Source organism: Pinus tabuliformis, chromosome 4_2 (genome assembly GCF_031772625.1).
Source record: "Pinus tabuliformis cultivar Carrire ecotype Pingquan chromosome 4_2, CPIR1, whole genome shotgun sequence".
Taxonomy (NCBI): Eukaryota; Viridiplantae; Streptophyta; class Pinopsida; order Pinales; family Pinaceae; genus Pinus; species Pinus tabuliformis.
The window spans coordinates 867,145,503-867,163,550 of record NC_142304.1 but is presented as its reverse complement, the minus strand read 5'-3'; the positions used below and the strand labels follow the sequence as shown (position 1 = coordinate 867,163,550).

General features: G+C 38.8%; 1 protein-coding gene across 1 annotated transcript; it reads right to left on the bottom strand.

The window, feature by feature from the left end:
* Positions 1–2,206: 2,206 nt before the first annotated feature.
* On the bottom strand, positions 2,207–3,925 carry LOC149172409 (protein PHLOEM PROTEIN 2-LIKE A10-like). Its single transcript, XM_089424311.1, has one exon. The coding sequence runs from the start codon at positions 3,735–3,737 to the stop codon at positions 2,433–2,435; it is 1,305 nt and encodes a 434-aa protein (XP_089280437.1). The 5' UTR covers positions 3,738–3,925; the 3' UTR covers positions 2,207–2,432.
* Positions 3,926–18,048: the final 14,123 nt, after the last annotated feature.

Below are 18,048 nucleotides of genomic sequence, written 5' to 3'. Positions count from 1 at the left end.
TTCACCCCTTTAAACAAAAAATTCTTTAAATGAAAAAATACCCGGATTTTAATAGCAACTTCAGCTCCTTCACGCAGCAAAGGAAAAACGCCTCACGCAGATCAATCATTCAACTCGCACTGCAGGTTCTCACTCTGGGCAGCGATCTGGCAATCTCAACTCGCACTGCAAGTTCTCATCAAGCAGGTTTTCACACAGGCAATTATTCAACTTGCACTGTAGGTTCTCACTCCGGGCAGCAATCTGACACTTCACGCAGGGACGCAGGGATAGGCTCTTTCATAGAGGCAGCAACTTCGGCTCCTTCACGCAGGGCAGTCTGGCTCTTCTAGCTCTTCACGCAGGGTTTCAACAACGATCCTCCACTGAATTGACGCAGAGCACACAGCCGGCTCTTCTGGCTCTTCACGCAGGGTTTCAGCAACGATCCTCCACTGAATAACTTGACGCAGAGCACACAGCCCTTCAAACCTCGCTGGTTTTCACACAGCAAAAAACAAGTCTTGGACTCACGCCTTCACGCCCATTCACGCAGACAGCATCAAACCGCTCTCACGCAGGCTGATTGCCTTTTCTTCAACGCGGGTTCTGGACTCTTCTTCACGCAGGCAGGGTCTTCACGCCCAATCGCTCGGCCTTGTTAGGCTCTGATACCACTTGTTGGTAGAATGGGAGAAAAATAGGAGAAGAAACAACAAAGAAACCACAACAGAATGACCAAGACACGAAACTGAATAAGAAACTGAATTGGAATTTGTTATTCAACAATGAATTTCCGCACATTACATTTCATGGGCATTTGTTTCTTTTATATTATCGACCGTCGTTACATAACTAATATTTCAGTATAAAACTGTAAAAACTGTCTAGTTACATTTTACCCAAAATTACTAATTCGTTGTCAAACTAACAATAACAAATTTAGCAAATAACGATTATATCCACAGCTTTATCACTGAAAACTAACAATTCATGGTAGAAAATCCAGGTTCAGATCAAAGAAAGACCCCTCATCATCGAGTGTCATTCTCCAACATAGTCTATTGAATGGTTTCCAAATGCCAGGCATTACCAGATCGTGAGAAATCTTAACAACGCCACTGGAATAAGTTGTTGAAATTGTACAAGTCAATTTTCTGGGTATTGGTTATCGTTTGTCAATTCATACCACCCACCTTGTTTTGCCAGAGTCGGAAATACGCATCTTTACTGGAAATTGAGCCTAGCAAATTTGTGTTGAGTATAATGATTTAAGTTAGCTCACCATAGCACTGGATATGTATTCTGTATTGCCCCATCTGTCCCAGAAGACACATTCGTCAAAAATGTCGTAAGCAAGAGCAAACAGATATTTCTATGCACAACTGGATGACTGAAAGTTTAATACCATATACTTGAAACTCTTGGTTTGGGACTCGGAAGTGGTTCAACCACAACAAATGGCATGTTAGAGATTAATACAAAATATAATGTCCAGATAGATTGTCACTTACAGAATGATGGAACTCTAAATACTATCAGCAAAGGCCCTGCACTTACTGCTACAAAGTACAACATATATATGACAAACCCAAAAACAGCGGCCAAAGAAGAGAACTTTATGGATGCACCTGGTTGAGATAGATGAAGGAAGAGGTACAAAAGTCAAACTTTGAGATCCTTCAAGAAGCATATTACCTCTTGAAGTGGTGAGATGGAAGCCTGAGTGTTTAAATTCGACTAGGCTTATCACAAATATGGTATGTGTTTATTCATTACTCAGCACCACTGGGTGCAGTTATCTCGCAGAGAGAAGTTGGCTGCAGCAGTGTAGCAGAGAAAAGAAGTATCCCAGATACTGGAATCTAATAGCAGTCAGCCTTGTTCAACTGGCCATAGCCTTCTAGCAGCATGAGAAGAATGAAACTTGGGACGTGCAATAGGTGATTGGAACAATCTGCCATTGGGTCATGACTTTACTGTGCAATCAGGTGATTTGAAGGGTCTTACACGTTTTATCCATTGTCCAAAAAATTGTATAGACTGTGCCAAAATTTGGCGCATTTTAAAAACACCCTTGACATGATTTTCACTGAAAGAACCTGCAGATAACCTCAAGCACCTTGCCCATCTCTATCACTAAACTACCTCTTTTGTAAGATTTCTGTGGGAAAATGCAAATCTTGCATTGGCCGGTCTTCTTGAGAGCCATGCAACACTCATGAAATGAAGATCACAAAAGAATTACTTTATTCCCTAGTTGTTTTTTACAACAAATAAACAGTTGACAAGTTACAATGCTATCCAATAGAATACAATAAGCCAGCAGCATCTTGGATTCGAATATGGACAGCAGAGAGATCCAGGAAGTTTAATCCCTGATAATATTATTCAGGGTTTTCTTTATATATACATAGAAACGCCTTTTCACAATTCCCTTCAAAGCAACTGACCTAGACAACTTCCAAAATGCTCACTCCAGTGAATGTATGAAAGCAAATAGCAAGACAGACAGTGGCAACAACAATTGATTTAGTACCGACATACCTCACAATCTCGAGGAGTCTATGCAATGCATCATGGCAGGCAATAGGCAGAGTTACAGTAAAGAATTCAGAAAACTTAAACAGCACAAACTCGAAGAAAGACCGCGAGGCTTCGACGGTAACCTTGCCACTTACTTCGACTAACAGCTTCCGGTTGCTGGGAATTGAAAGGGTATAGGAGATCTTATCGATCCAACTATGCTTTGGTCCTGAAACCCCATAATTCACATCCTTGATGTCCAAGGTTGTCTGTTCTAGATTCACCCCACCAACCTCAATCCCCAGAGTATCGGACAATTCGCAATCCTCCTTGTAGTTATTAGAGACGTGCTGGGTTTCAGTTTCACCATCACTCTGGCATGAATTTTTATTTCCGTTGGAGGATCCATTTGTCAAAACATCATACGAAGTGCTAACAAAGGTCTCAACAGCCCCATTGAGGACAGTAATCAAAATACCCTTCATCTGGGCCTCGTGCTTAGGGTTTGTCAAAGCAGCACAGATCTCGTCATACACATTAATGTGCATAGTTTTGTCCAGATAAACAGTAACTGCAGTGCTAACAAAACTCCGAATGCATTCCGCAAGCAAAACCCGAATTTCACCCTTACATAGAACGTCAACAAACCCAGATTCCCCATAAGTTTTAGGACTCAAGTTTAAATTTAGGGTTTTTAGGTTTTGATAATGCTCGAAAAAAGAGACAACCAAGTTCCGAGCAAAGTTTCCGACAACAACAGAAACAAAACCTGTTCCGGCCGCCGTGAAGAACTTGTCCATAACCCTCTCTGCGACTCCTGGCCCGGGAGAATTCCCTTCTTCTCCGCTCAAACCCTTAAAAACCCCGGTGGACATGGCGCCTGAAACCATAGTTAGGGTTTCGTGGACTTCTCGGCACTGGGCCAGCTTGAAGAGCTGCTTTAAGCTTGTGGGTATTTCGTCAGAATCCGATTTCAAAAAGGTTTTAATATCATTCGACAACAAAGAAAGTGTCTCTGCAGATGCCGAGGCTGCCTCGGATATCGTTACCAGAGAATTCAGAAGTTCAAGGACTCGGTATTTTTTTGTCGCAATTGACGGGGATGTGCACAATCTGTAAAACCCGTATCCGGTTCCCGCCATCGCTGTGATGGCCAGTAGCCAGCTTCTGCGCTTTCTGCACACGGAAACCGCGTTCGTGCTCATTTTCTGAGCCATCCTCTGTAATTCCATTGCACAATTTATGGGATATGTCGAACTGAGATTCTGCACTGTGCATATCTACATGATGAATACATATGCAATTTTGGGATATATACAAACTATATAAGCTACTATCATGGACTGGCCTACGTAGACCTGCATCAGCCTAAATACAAAGTTAGCTATTGGGGTAGCTTTCCACGTTTCTTCGTTATCTGGCCAGTGTTCCTAGTCAGAAAGTTATCCTATAATGACAAAACCTGGCCAGTGTTCCTAGTCAGAAAGTTATCCTATAATGACAAAACCTAGCCAGTGTTCCTATTCAGAAAGTTATCCAATAATGACAAAACTAATGATGGTCGATACTTGGATTGGGCTGATCTGAACATGGATCCCTATCCATCTGTAAAAGATTTCAGGGCTCGTGTCGTTTTTGCGGGAATAGCATGTTCAAATTCTCTGATAGTTTATATTTTTATATTTTTAAGGTGATATATCTAGAGGGTGGAGTAAGTATAGAATTATTATTATTATTATTTAATTTTAAATTCATATTTAAGAAATATTAATTTGGTATATGATACTTCTTGTTTGTAAGATAAGGGACTTGTTTTAGCGGAGACATATATAGTCTACTTCCTCTATCCAATTGTAGTAATTGTTTGTAGGATAAGGGGGTATGACACCCCTTGTTTGTAGGATAAGGGATCCACTTTTGCGAAGACATACATACTCTACCTCCTCTATCTAATTGTAGTAATTGTTTGTAGGATAAGGGACCCACTTTCGCAAAGACATACATACTCTACCTCCTCTATCCAGTTGTAGTAATTTGGCTAAGACTAAGGTCAAGGTTAGCTTTTTCTAGTTTTTATTATAACACTAGTAAGTCACCTATACTAATGACTTATGATTTAGAAAGCGTCCATATGTCACATAAGTAAGGTGATTATATTTTACATGTTTTTTGGAATTGAATCTTGGTGGATGGAGAACAAATCATGCTCTCAACCACTCAAACTACCAACATGCTCCATAAATTTTAGCAATTAAATCATTGCACCTGGACCATCTCTTGTCTAGTCTCATACACTAATTTGATGTTTTAAAATTAGACTATTATTATTACATTGTAATATTTTTTTTCTAGATGGAAAATTGCACAAAGTCTTAGTGTTTAAGCTCTATGTATAGTAAATGGATAAAAAAAATAGGCTTTTTTATATCACTTGACTCAAATGTGTAGTATCAATAATTATTAGACGGAAAATTATGGATTTAGTATTAAGAATGATTAAATTGGAGATTTATGTATTTAGTTGATCTAAGTTTAAATTGTTTTTTTTACTTTGGAGTATGATGTGAAATTGCTTTTGATTAGTTAAGAGTTTGTCTTCCTTAGAAATAAAAAATAAAATAACAAGACCTAAAAGAAATCCAATAAGGGTGGAAGTATATCCCCTTATAATCCAATTGCGTGTTATTTCAAGTGGTCATATTTTGTCTACACATAATGGTGTTGGTACATGTATGGGTCTTGAGATGGTATCGATAAAGGCTAGGTCAATAGTCTTTAGTATTTTAGAGTTTTCCCTACATTGGTGTGGAAAAAAAATCGATCCTAATGTTTCAATGGTATTAGGGTTTTTGAGGTTTGTCAATGGAAATTTTGGCTAAGGTTGGTCTTATACATGCTCTTACAACTCAATCATAGAGGAAGAAAGAAGTGTGGTTAGTAAAAAGAGTCCCTATCGAATCAAGGGGTTGTTGTATATCCTCCATGATTGTAGCTTTCCAAAGGAACCAAATCATGGAAGAGGAAGGTTTTAAGGTTGTCATGTCAGAATTAAGAATACGATCCTATAACCAAGGGTTTAGCTCTATGATGTATCTGTGATGGAAAACTTTGTCGTTCTAATCAAAAGGATGGTCATGTCAAGTTGGAGGTTGATAGGCTCATACAACATATGAAATTAATTACTCCATTCATCAAAAGAACAAACTTTATTTATCAATATGGTAGCATAAATCTTTCAAAAATTCTATACACTATATATACATTTTCAAAATCTTAACTTCCTTTGTTGTTTTATCCTAACTATTGGCTTCTTTCTTGGGGAAATTACAAATCTTTTGTTTCCCTACATTATTGATACATTGACTACTTTATTTATTATAAATAATTTTATAGAGTAGCTGGTTTCTAGATGCTAACTAAATTATGTTACAAAAATAATTACAACTTATACTAAATTCAGCCACAAGAAATAATTACAGTGGCAAACCAAACTTATCTAACCTATTCCATTGCTAAATTCTTTGGTATCCATAGTTAATTCAACCAATCTAAATCAATTACAAGATGAATATGTCCTAAATTATTTAGTGCAAGAAAGTAATGTATCCTATAAAATAAAAATTGTTGCCTAATTGCAAATAATTAAAAAGACATAATCAAGCCATAGACATTTGCTTAGCAAAAAAATAGTACACAATTTGAAAATTAAAGGAAAAGATGGAATCGCCACAATTATAGAGCGGCCTTTGCCCTATAGTTCATTGTATGATCCCTTGAAAAAGAAAAATCAACCATGGATAACTAGCACAAAGATTCTCTAAAGAGTCCTATAATCCAAAATACGTGAATCACAATGAACCCCCTAAGTTCTCTTTTCTATGCTTTATACAAAAACAATTTGCTCAAATTCAAGAAACTAACTTAACTAAAAATTGAATCAATTGTTTCTCCTTGAATAAAGGAGAAATAAAAGATAACCACTTCCAAAAACGTAAGTCATGGTGTTAACAACTAATTTCCTTAACCACTTCATTAATCGAGTTGTCTTTAGTGAGACTTTTTGGAAGCTCTTTTGGTGGGTTTTTCCAGTCTAATTTCTCTAAAATCGGGCAGGAATTTATTGAAATCGCAAGCTTGATGGGTAACCCCTGCACAATCCAATTGCCCTATGGGTTTTTCAAGGTGTTGAATCCATATATACAGTTAAGAAACCAGTTTAAATAACACAAATCAAGATTTCACCTCAATTTTTTCCGTTGGATTCCAGCACCGGAAAGTCCAAAAAGTCGCACTAAATATAACTCCTTCATTAATTACACAATTTTGAATTCCCACATAAGCCAAATGACTCATTGTATGTAATTATGAATACATTATGGTTGATATGGTAGTTCAATATGTTTTTCTTGCAAAATAGTAAAAAGAGTATTTATATATATATTTTTAAATCATTGTCACTAAGAAATTCTGTAGTGTTGAGTCTTCCTTTCCTTGGTGATTACATTGATGAGAAACTTTGTAGCGATTGATATTTTGACATAAAATATTGATGTTGTTGAGAAATTATGCAACAACTATTGCTAATTGAGAATTATGCAACAATCAAACAACGATAAAAACAAGATAACTTCGTTTAAATCTTGCAATTAACAATTTAACCATTCCAAACACCCACATCATGTAATCTCATTATTTTTCCTAATAAAACTCATTCATTTTGTTTGGAAATCCTATTGTGAAATTATAGGGTATTGGAAAAGAGAAATGAGGTGAAATTGGAAAATAATAGTAATGGAAGGATAAAAACATGAGGATGAAGATGGGAAAATATATGATTGGAAAAAGAGAATTATCAATCTCATCATATTACCAAACTTATCTTCTTCTTCTTTTTTACAAATTCGGTTGCTTTTATAAATCTGAAAAAAGGAGGGAGACTGAGCTCCTGAAATACATGCTGAGGTCCAAGAAGAGCTAGGGAAGGAGTTACAGCTTAAACAAAATTCCTCCTGAATCTTGCCTTTTGGGCTTCTAAAAATCAAAGACCAAAGGTAAATCCTAACAAACTGCAGTAATAAATAACAACATTTACAAAGCATATCAATCTATATTACTGTGGCTGATGTGTCGAGCAATGGACTCTTCAGGTTTGTCGTCAGCACCAACTTGCTTCAAGCTTGACGAACTTGTTGGCACTGCGTTTTTCTTTTCTGTTGTTCCTTTTTTGTTGTTCCGTTTTTTCTGCTGTTCCTTTTCTGTTGTTCCTTTTCTACTGTATTTTCTGTTATTCCATTTTTTCTACTGTTCCTTCAGGAAAAAGGAACAGCATAAACCAAAGGTGTTGTTCCTTTAGATCTATGCGGATCTTAGTCATAGGCGGAATGAGGACAATCTTTGACCAGGCTATCATATCGGATGAACTGAGATGTTGTTCGGATCCAGGAGGTCTCTTCATTATGGTATATGTTGAAATGATTCCACGCCATTGCAGATAAGGCAGCCCAGTGATCTGGCACAAGCTTTGTTGGCTTGACTGTCAGCAATTTTATTGAGCGATTGCAAAACATGATAGTAGCGCACATCTTTCATGGTGTGTCCTAAGATTTGGCACCGTCTGATAATCTGCTGAAGGAGAGCATTGGGAAGATCCCTATTCTAAACCATTGCACTGACGACTATCACCGAGTCTTCCAATATCGTGACTGTGTCTGTACCAAGCTTCCCAAGCTAGATAAGACCTTGGTAAAGGGCCAGGGCTTCTGCTCTGTTATTGGAAGTGTGGCCAAGACCCCACTTGTAAGAGAGTATGTTATCCCCATTAGCATTAAAAATAACTCCTCCCGCCCCTGCTGCCCTGGGATTCGACTTTGAGGCCCCATCGAAACAGAGATAATGCCTATTACTGCTTTTAAGCCAACCTGCAAATTCTTCCTCTTTTAGCTTGATCTTCCAGTTAGGGGAAACATTGTTGTTTCTGTTGCTAGCAGCATTGCCCTTCTGATTGCTGGTGTTTTGGTCTAACAAGTGTCCAATGAAAATGCGTTCTTTTATGCTGAGTTCACTAACTTTTATACTTCTCGGATTCTTAACTGAGATGATCTCAATGTTGGCATTTTGGCACAGGAGTGGTGCTATGGTACAAGTGTTGTCCTTGATGGCAACTCTCTTTGGTGACAGATCTCAGTTCAGGCGCTCATAATGAAGGAAACCTTGTATATGCAGGTTCACCTTGCCAAACACGCGTATACACGCGGGTTATACGTTGAGAAGTCGCGTATGCGTATAACGCACTTTTATGCACAAAAAAGCGCGTACATGGTGGGAAACTTATTTTTGGTCCATGGTTGTTAGTCCTTGGAATTTGAACCTATGGTTTTGGACCATGGTATCTCGTCAGAAGTGTTGACCCCAGGTTTTGGGCCCTTGGTATTGGTTTATTATGGTTTTGGACCGTGGTATTGTGGAAGGCCTAAAATTATAAAAGAGGAAGGAGATCATGTGACAAGGGATCATCTGAATTATTTGAATATCTGATAATGTATGAGATCTGGAATACTGGTGATTGAGTTATGGTGCAGATCTAGATCTGAATGAAGGAGGAACCTGAGCGCAAGAAGGATAAGGACTATTGATGGATCAAAATCTCAAGGCTTGAACATTGGTATCTCTGTATGATTTTGATCTGTTATATGTGGTGCACTCTTGATCTATAAATCTGGGTTAACTGATGTCTGAATGCTTAAAAGAATAAATTATCCTTTATAGATCTGTACGCAGGTTCAGTGAATTGCAGGTGCGTATACACGCTTTTTCTGTGAGTGAAAGAAGCGTATACGCAGTTTGGTTGTGGTACAGAGGCGTATACTCGCAGGTTGCTGAACAGTGAAGTAGCGTATATATCTTTATTTATGTTCTAGCTGCTTCTGTTTTATTATTGCAGTGTTCTGGGTTCATAATTGGTGTTTGATTACAGTTATTGTGTTCTGGGTACAACGATCAGAGAAGTGTTTATTTGGTTCAGCTTTTGATTGGTGAAAAGGAGTTTGGGTTATGCAGAAATTCTTGATGTTTGATTGATGTTACTTGTGGATCCAGTCTGAAAATTAATGAAACGAGGTCCCTGAAAGAAAAGAGAAGGTTGCAGCCTTCTGCAGGTAGGAGCCTGCGTACTAGTATCTCAAGCTAGTACAAGAACTTAGGGGGTTGGAGCTCCCTTCCAGGAAAGCTGGAGAACGAGAGAGAGTTGTAGCTCTCTGCAGGTTGCAACCTGCGTACTGGTAAAGACTGCACCAGTACAAAACATTGTAAAGAGAAGTTTCTAATTAAAAAGAAGATAGAGACGAATTGCAGCAGGGGGTTTTCACCCACATTGGGTTTCCTCCTTATATCTTGTGTTCTTGTGTGTGACTGTCTTCTGCTCTGTTTCTGGTACTGTTTATTTGCTTCTGATACACAGATTAATAACTGACATCTGAAAGATAAATCAAATTATAAGTCTGCTTTGTATACGCGGGTTTCTTTATCTATAGTTGCGTATATACGTGGTTTTTATTAGCAGAAGTAGCGTATATAATCTGGAATTGAAAAAGGAAATATTTGACTTGATAATACTGATTCACCCCCCTTCTCAGTATTATTTCCAACAATTGGTATCAGAGCAGGTCCTTCTGAAGAAGCTTGATCGCTTGAAGGAAGATCTTTCATCATGAGCAACTACGAGAGGGAAGCATCAATCAGGCCACCGGTTTTTGATGGGACAAACTTCGTATATTGGAAGGTAAGAGTTACTGCCTATCTTCAATCTTTGGGTACAGAAGTCTGGGATATCATAGATACAGGATATACTTTTCCAGCAGCAACTCCTACAGATCCAGCTGAGAAGAAGAAATATGAAACAAATGCAAAGGCGGTCAATACTCTATTGGGATGTCTATCTCAATCAGAATTCGTGAAAGTTATGTAGTTAAAATTAGCAAAAGAAATATGGGACAAGATTGTCCTAAGCTATGAAGGAGATGATCAGGTAAAACGAGCAAAACTTCAAACCCTCAGGATTCAGTATGAAAATCTCAAGATGTATAATGATGAAAGTGTGGCTAACTATTTTCTTCATGTAGATGAGATTGTTAATTGTATGAAAAAATTGGGTGAAGAAATAAAAGAGGCTGTTGTGGTTGAAAAAGTTCTAAGATCTTTGTCCCATAGGTTTGAATCTAAAGTTTCTGCAATAGAAGAAAAAGAGAATCTACAAAGCCTTAAAATGTCACAGCTGCACGGAATTCTAACTGCTTATGAAATGAGGAAAGGAGGACCATCAGACAGGAGAGAAGCTGCCTTCAAGGCTTCAGGCAAAGGCGAGTACTATGAGTCAGGACACGTGTCAGAAGAAGAAGAAGAATCAAATTTTGTCAGAAATCTTCAACGAGGTACTGGACGGTTCCGAGGTAAGTTACCTTTCAAATGCTTTGCTTGTGGAAGAGTCAGTCACTATGCTGCCAAATGTCCGCACAAGGATAAGATTGAAAAAGGGAAGGAACCTGTTAGATGGAACAAGAAACAGAATACAAATAAGAAAAGCTATTACACTCATGAAGATAGTGATGGACTTTCAAATAGTGACGAAGATGAACGAGGTAAAAAGTATAAACTTTTAATGGCTTTTGAAGATGATGACTACATGGATGCTATAGATGTAGAAGGCTTTTGTGAAGAGATGACTAATCTCAAAATCTGCTTAGAAGAGAAAAGTGCAATTATTGATTCTCTACAATGTCAACTGGCTGAAAGGGAAAAACATCTTGAAAAATTGGAATGTGAAATTGTTTGTCTTAGAAAGGAGATTGAGAAAACAAAAGCTATTAATCTTAAATTTGTTAAAGGATCTGAAACTCTGGATGATATTATCAATGTGCAGCGTTCTCCACTAATCAAGACAGGTCTGGGATATAATGGAGAAACATCTCAAGCTTCTACCTCCAAAAGTTATCTTGATGCAACAAAGAAGAGCGAGCAAAGGCCTAATAGAAATCATCAGGTAAATCAGGGACAGTTTACCTCAAGAACGAATAAAGACTATCAAGAAAATCGGGGACAAGCTACCTTAAGGACAAACAGAAGCTACAATCAGCCACAGGTAAAATCTTCCCAATTTGCCTCAAGAATGGATGTCAGTAGAAACTACAATCGGTTGGATGATAGATTTGATAATCGCAGGAGTTTCTTCAATGGCCAATGTTTCTCTTGCCATAATTTTGGTCACAAAGCAGCTCAATGTGTTACCTATAAGACAATCATGACTAGAGAAGCTCAAAAACAAAGGAATATGACTGGAATCACGAAAAGGACTTATAACAACTTTTCGGCCCTTGAAAATGAAGTTGAATGTTCTATTTGTAATAACTTTGGTCATGAAGATTCTGAATGCAGGAGCAGGTTTTGGAAGACAACTCAGAAGGAACATACCTCAAGTGCCAGAACATGGAGAATGAAGGAACCACAACCAGAAAGATGTGGGATAGCCTTCTATGCAGAAGGACAGGAAAATATATGGTATATCGACAGCGGATGTTCGAAGCATATGACAGGGGATAAAGAAAAACTTGAATCATATACTGCATTAGAAAAGGGAAAGAAGGTGTCTTTTGGAAATGATACCCCTGCAACCATAAAAGGAAAAGGCACTGCTCAGTTGAAAGAACAGGTCAAAGCTGGAAATGTTTTGTATGTTGATGGCTTGAAGCATAATCTACTGAGTGTTAGTCAGATGTGCGATCAAGGAACCGAAGTAATATTTCGATCAAATGGATGTAGTGTTCGTGATCTTGATACAGGAGAAACAGTGATCAAAGGCAGAAGAACTCCAAATAATCTATACATATTTGAAGAAGGACAACAACAATGCTATTTAAGCAAGGATGATGAACACTGGTTATGGCACCGGAGGTTGGGGCATCTAAGCTTTTCACAAATAAGGAAAGCATGCAAATACCAGGCAGTTCGTGGTCTTCTAGATATCAAAATTCCAGACAACACCATATGCAAATCATGTCAGTTTGGTAAGCAAACCAGAACTAACTTTCCTGACAAGGAAGGATCAGCTAGCAGGCCTCTTGAGCTAGTCCATACAGATGTATGTGGTCCATTTAGGACAAGGTCACCTCGAGGAGAAGAATACCTTATATTATTCATTGACGACTTCTCCAGGTTTGTTTGGTTAGGACTTATGAAGCACAAAGACGAAGCATTCGAAAAATTCAAATCCTCCAAAGCCTTGGCTGAAAATGAATCAGATCACAAAATTAAGTGCCTCAAGTCCGACAGAGGTGGGGAATTTACCTCAAATGAATTTTTTGATTTCTGTGAAGAACATGGAATAAGAAGGGAATTCTCTACATCTAGGACTCCTCAACAAAATGGAGTGGCAAAAAGGATGAACAGAACAATCCAACAAATGGCTCGTGCTATGCTTAATGAGTCTGGAACTCCCGCAACCTTCTGGGGTGAAGCTGCATATGCTGCGGTTGTTATTCTCAACAAAACAAATGTCCGAGTGAACAAAACTCAAACTCCTCATGAGCTCTGGTATGGTGAGACTCCTTCGGTAAAGCATTTCAAAATTTTTGGGAGCAAATGATATATTAAGAATACTGATGAGCAGCTTGGAAAACTTGAACCTAGAGCAGATGAAGGCATTCTCCTTGGTTATTCTCCCTACAGCAAAGCATATAAGTGTTACAATAAAAGACTTGGAAGAATTGTTGACAACATTGATGTAGTGGTTGATGAAAAAGGATACATCCCTAGGGAAGTGAATCATGAAAATATCAATGAGGATGAAGACTACTCTCCAAATCAAACAGATGATGAAGAAGAACCCCAAGAGGCACCAGAGGAACATATAAGGATAGAAGAGAAGACTCCATCCAGGTACGTTCAGAAGAATCATCCAGAATCTCAAATTTTGGGGCAGAAAGAAGCAGGTATACAAACAAGAAGAACAATAGCAGAAGCTTCAAGCTATTTGGCATTGCTCTCTTCCACTGAACCACAAAATGTAAAAGAAGCATGCAAAGATGAGTGTTGGGTTAAGGCAATGGATGAAGAGCTTGAGCAGATCGAAAAGAATAACACTTGGGAGTTGGTTCCTAGACCAAAAGACAAAAATGTCATAGGAACAAAATGGATCTTCAAAAATAAGTTGAATGAAAATGGGGAAGTGATTAGAAACAAGGCCAGACTTGTTTGTAAAGGGTATGCTCAACAGGAAGGAATAGACTTTGAAGAAACTTTTGCTCCCGTTGCTAGACTTGAGGCCATCAGAATGTTCCTTGCTCTCTCTAGCTTCCAGAAGTTCAAAGTATTTCAAATGGACGTAAAATCAGCCTTTCTGAATGGAGACTTAGAAGAAGAAGTGTACATAGAGCAATCAGATGGCTTTATCCTTGGGAATGATCCAAATCTTGTATGCAGACTTAAAAAGGCTCTCTATGGCCTTAAACAAGCTCTAAGGGCTTGGTACTACCGCTTGGACAAATACCTTCATCAACAAGGTTTTTCAAAAGGATCAGCAGATAGCAATCTTTATATAAAAATTGAAAATGACAAATTGCTAATACTTGTTGTGTATGTAGATGATATTATCTTTGGCAGCAATGAAGAAGGTATGAGTCAAATCTTTGCCTTGGTGATGCAGAAAGAATTCAAAATGTCTTTGCTCGGAGAACTGACATACTTTCTTGGATTGCAAATCCAACAAAATGAAGGCGGTATCTTCTTGTCTCAAACCAAGTACCTCAAGCAGATTCTGAAGAAGTATGGCATGGAAGATTCAAAACCAGTATGTACCCCCATGGTTACAAGATGCAGCATCAGTGCAAATGATGAATCGGCAGCAGTGCATCAACCAACCTATAGATCCATGAATGGAAGTCTACTTTATTTGACAGGTACCCGACCATACATCATGCATGCAGTGGGAATAGTTGGAAGATTTCAGGCAAATCCAAAGGAAACTCATCTTCAGGCAGTCAAGAGAATCTTCAAGTACCTTCAAGGAACTCAAAACTATGGCTTATGGTACCCTAGAGATACAGATCTCACACTTCATGCTTACACAGATGCAGATTGGGCTGGAAACGTGGATGACAGGAAGAGCACAAGTGGTGGTGCATTCTTTATGGGTTCCAGATTAGTATCTTGGTTCAGCAAGAAATAGAGTTCGATTGCTTTATCTACAGCTGAAGCGGAATATGTGGATGTTGCATCTTGTTGCACTCAACTTCTTTGGATGATGCAAACCTTGCAGGATTTTCAAATCACTTGTACTCCACCTGTCTCTATCTTATGTGATAATACAAGTGCAATAAGCATTTCAAAGAATCCTGTCATGCATTCAAAGACCAAGCACATACCTATCAAATATCACTTTCTTTGGGAACAAGTGCTTGAGAAAAAAGTCAAGTTGGAGTATGTTCCTTCCAAGGAACAAATTGCTTATATCCTTACCAAACCACTGCCCAGGGAAACTTTTAAATATCTCAGACAGAAGCTGTGAGTAGTTGATGCTTCATCCTGCTGTTGAAGCTTGTCTGTTTCAAAGAAAAGTTGGTGTACGCGAGTTGGGTGAGGGGAATCCGCGTACATACACAGATTTATGCAGGTGCAGTCACGTATATGGAATTCTGAAGAAAATCAGCAAGAACAGACTCTAGTTGAAGAGAGTCTGATATGGGTCTGTCAGAGACCATCAGGCACAGGTTCAGGGGGAGCAGATAATCTTCTAACAATGCATTGTTGGCATTACCTTAGAAGCTCTTGGTTCTAGTACTCAAGCTGTTTTTGTTTCAGGTGGATCAGCTGCAGAAAGGAGAACAGAAGAACATCATGGTTGTTGATATATACAGTGATTGTCAGATGTTGCTGATAGTAGTTATTGGTGATTTGCATAGTCTTGATATTTCGTGTCTATGTCATGTATATCTTTTTTATCTAGGTCATGTAACGACCTATTTTGGTTTCCCCACTATGCCTGGGATGATTGATGCAATGTGATTGGTTGTCATCTGTAAATTTCTGATGTATCCCCACTTGGTTGGGTGATGGATGTATGTATTGAGTCTTTTGGTGATAGGAAGGTCTTTCATAATGTATATGTCTTGGTTCTTCTTGAAGAACATCCTTTGCAGATCTTGCCTACAGCAAAGCATGTTTAGCATAGCAGAGCAGAGATATCTACATGTACTAAGGGGGAGCACAGCCCTTTGCCCTTGATGACAAAGGGGGAGAATGACTTTGAGGATCTTGGGATTGCCATCAAGTCCAAAGGGGGAGATTGTTGGCATTTTGGCACAGGAGTGGTGCTATGGTACAGGTGTTGTCCTTGATGGCAACTCTCTTTGGTGACAGATCTCAGTTCAGAAGCTCAGAATGAAGGAAATCTTGTATACGCAGGTTCACCTTGCCAAACACGTGTATACACGCGGGTTATATGTTGAGAAGTCGCGTATGCATATACACGCACTTTTATGCACAGAAAAGCGCATACATGGTGGGAAACTTATTTTTGGTCCATGGTTGTTAGTCCTTGGAATTTGAACCTATGGTTTTGGACCATGGTATCTCATAAGAAGTGTTGACCCCAGGTTTTGAGCCCTTGGTATTGGTTTATTATGGTTTTGGACCGTGGTATTGTGGAAGGCCTAAAACTATAAAAGAGGAAGGAGATCATGTGACAAGGGATCATCTGAATTATTTGAATATCTGATAATGTATGAGATCTAGAATACTGGTGATTGGGTTATGGTGCAGATCTAGATCTGAATGAAGGAGGAACCTGAGCGCAAGAAGGATAAGGACTATTGATGGATCAAAATCTCAAGGCTTGAACATTGGTATCTCTGTATGATTTTGATATGTTATATGTGGCGCACTCTTGATCTATAAATCTGGGTTAACTGATGTCTGAATGCTTAAAAGAATAAATTATCCTTTATATATCTGTACGCAGGTTCAGTGAATTGCAGGTGCGTATACACGCTTTTTTCTGTGAGTGAAAGAAGCGTATACGCAGGTGGTTGTGGTACAGAGGCGTATACTCACAGGTTGTTGAACAGTGAAGTAGCGTATATATCTTGATTTATGTTCTAGCTGCTTCTGTTTTATTATTACAGTGTTCTGGGTTCATAATTGGTGTTTTATTACAGTTACTGTGTTCTGGGTACAACGATCAAAGAAGTGTTTATTTGGTTCAGCTTTTGATTGGTGAAAAGGAGTTTGGGTTATGCAGAAATTCCTGATGTTTGATTGATGTTACTTGTGGATCCAGTCTGAAAATTAATGAAACGAGGTCCCTGAAAGCAAAGAGAAGGATGCAGCCTTCTGCAAGTAGGAGCCTGCGTACTAGTATCTCAAGCTAGTACAAGAACTTAGGGGGTTGGAGCTCCCTTCCAGGAAAGCTGGAGAACGAGAGAGAGTTGTAGCTCTCTGCAGGTTGCAGCCTGCGTACTGGTAAAGACTGCACCAGTACAAAACATTATAAAGAGAAGTTTCTAATTAAAAAGAAGATAGAGACGAATTGCAGCAGGGGGTTTTCACCCACATTGGGTTTCCTCCTTATATCTTGTGTTCTTGTGTGTGACTGTCTTCTGCTCTGTTTCTGGTACTGTTTATTTGCTTCTGATACACAGATTAATAACTGACATCTGAAAGATAAATCAAATTATAAGTCTGCTTTGTATACGCGGGTTTCTTTATCTGTAGCTGCGTATATACACGGTTTTTATTAGCAGAAGTAGCGTATATCATCTGGAATTGAAAAAGGAAATATTTGACTTGATAATACTGATTCACCCCCCCTCTCAGTATTATTTCCAACACTCAAGGGCAAGACTCCTTGCCTTGGTGCAAAGGCTTCTAACAGTCGAGTCCTTATCGTTAAAAACCTTCCGATTTCGTGCCAGCCAAATATTCCATAGCATATTGTGGCGAAGAATATCCCAGACTCTCTTCACTGTGTTATTTTTCCTGTGCTGCCAGGGGTAGTTTTTTTTCCATTTGTAAAGAATTTCTCCTATGGTGTTTTGGGTGTTCCATGGGATTTGATTGTTATGAGAGAATTTCCTCCAGCAGTTGATGGCAAAATGGCATTCAATAAAGAGATGATGAATTGATTCTTCAGCAGCCAAGTAGTTAAGACAACGAGAGGGGCCATTAATTCCCTTCTTTTGCAAATTTTCGGCCGTGAGGACTTTCCCTTTGAGGAGGGTCCAGAGAAAAAACTTGATTTTTAGAATTGCCTCATATTTCCAAACCACTTTCTAGTGGTGCCAACTTGGCATGGGGTAGCTGATGTTGAAAATATAATGGTGAGCAGCTTGGATGGTGTAAGAGGATCCGGATGGGTCCCAATGAAACCCATCAAGATCGTTCTTTTTGACAGGGGCTATACTGTGCAAATGGGATTGAAGGACAGAAAGACTTGCGTTAAGACTATTGGGTATGGCTGGGAAGGCCCAACCTGACCAAAGAAGTGTGTGAGGATCCCAT

Excerpts from the sequence above, each read along its gene's own strand:
- LOC149172409 (XM_089424311.1), bottom strand. The coding sequence starts at position 3,737 with ATGGAATTACAGAGGATGGCTCAGAAAATGAGCACGAACGCGGTTTCC.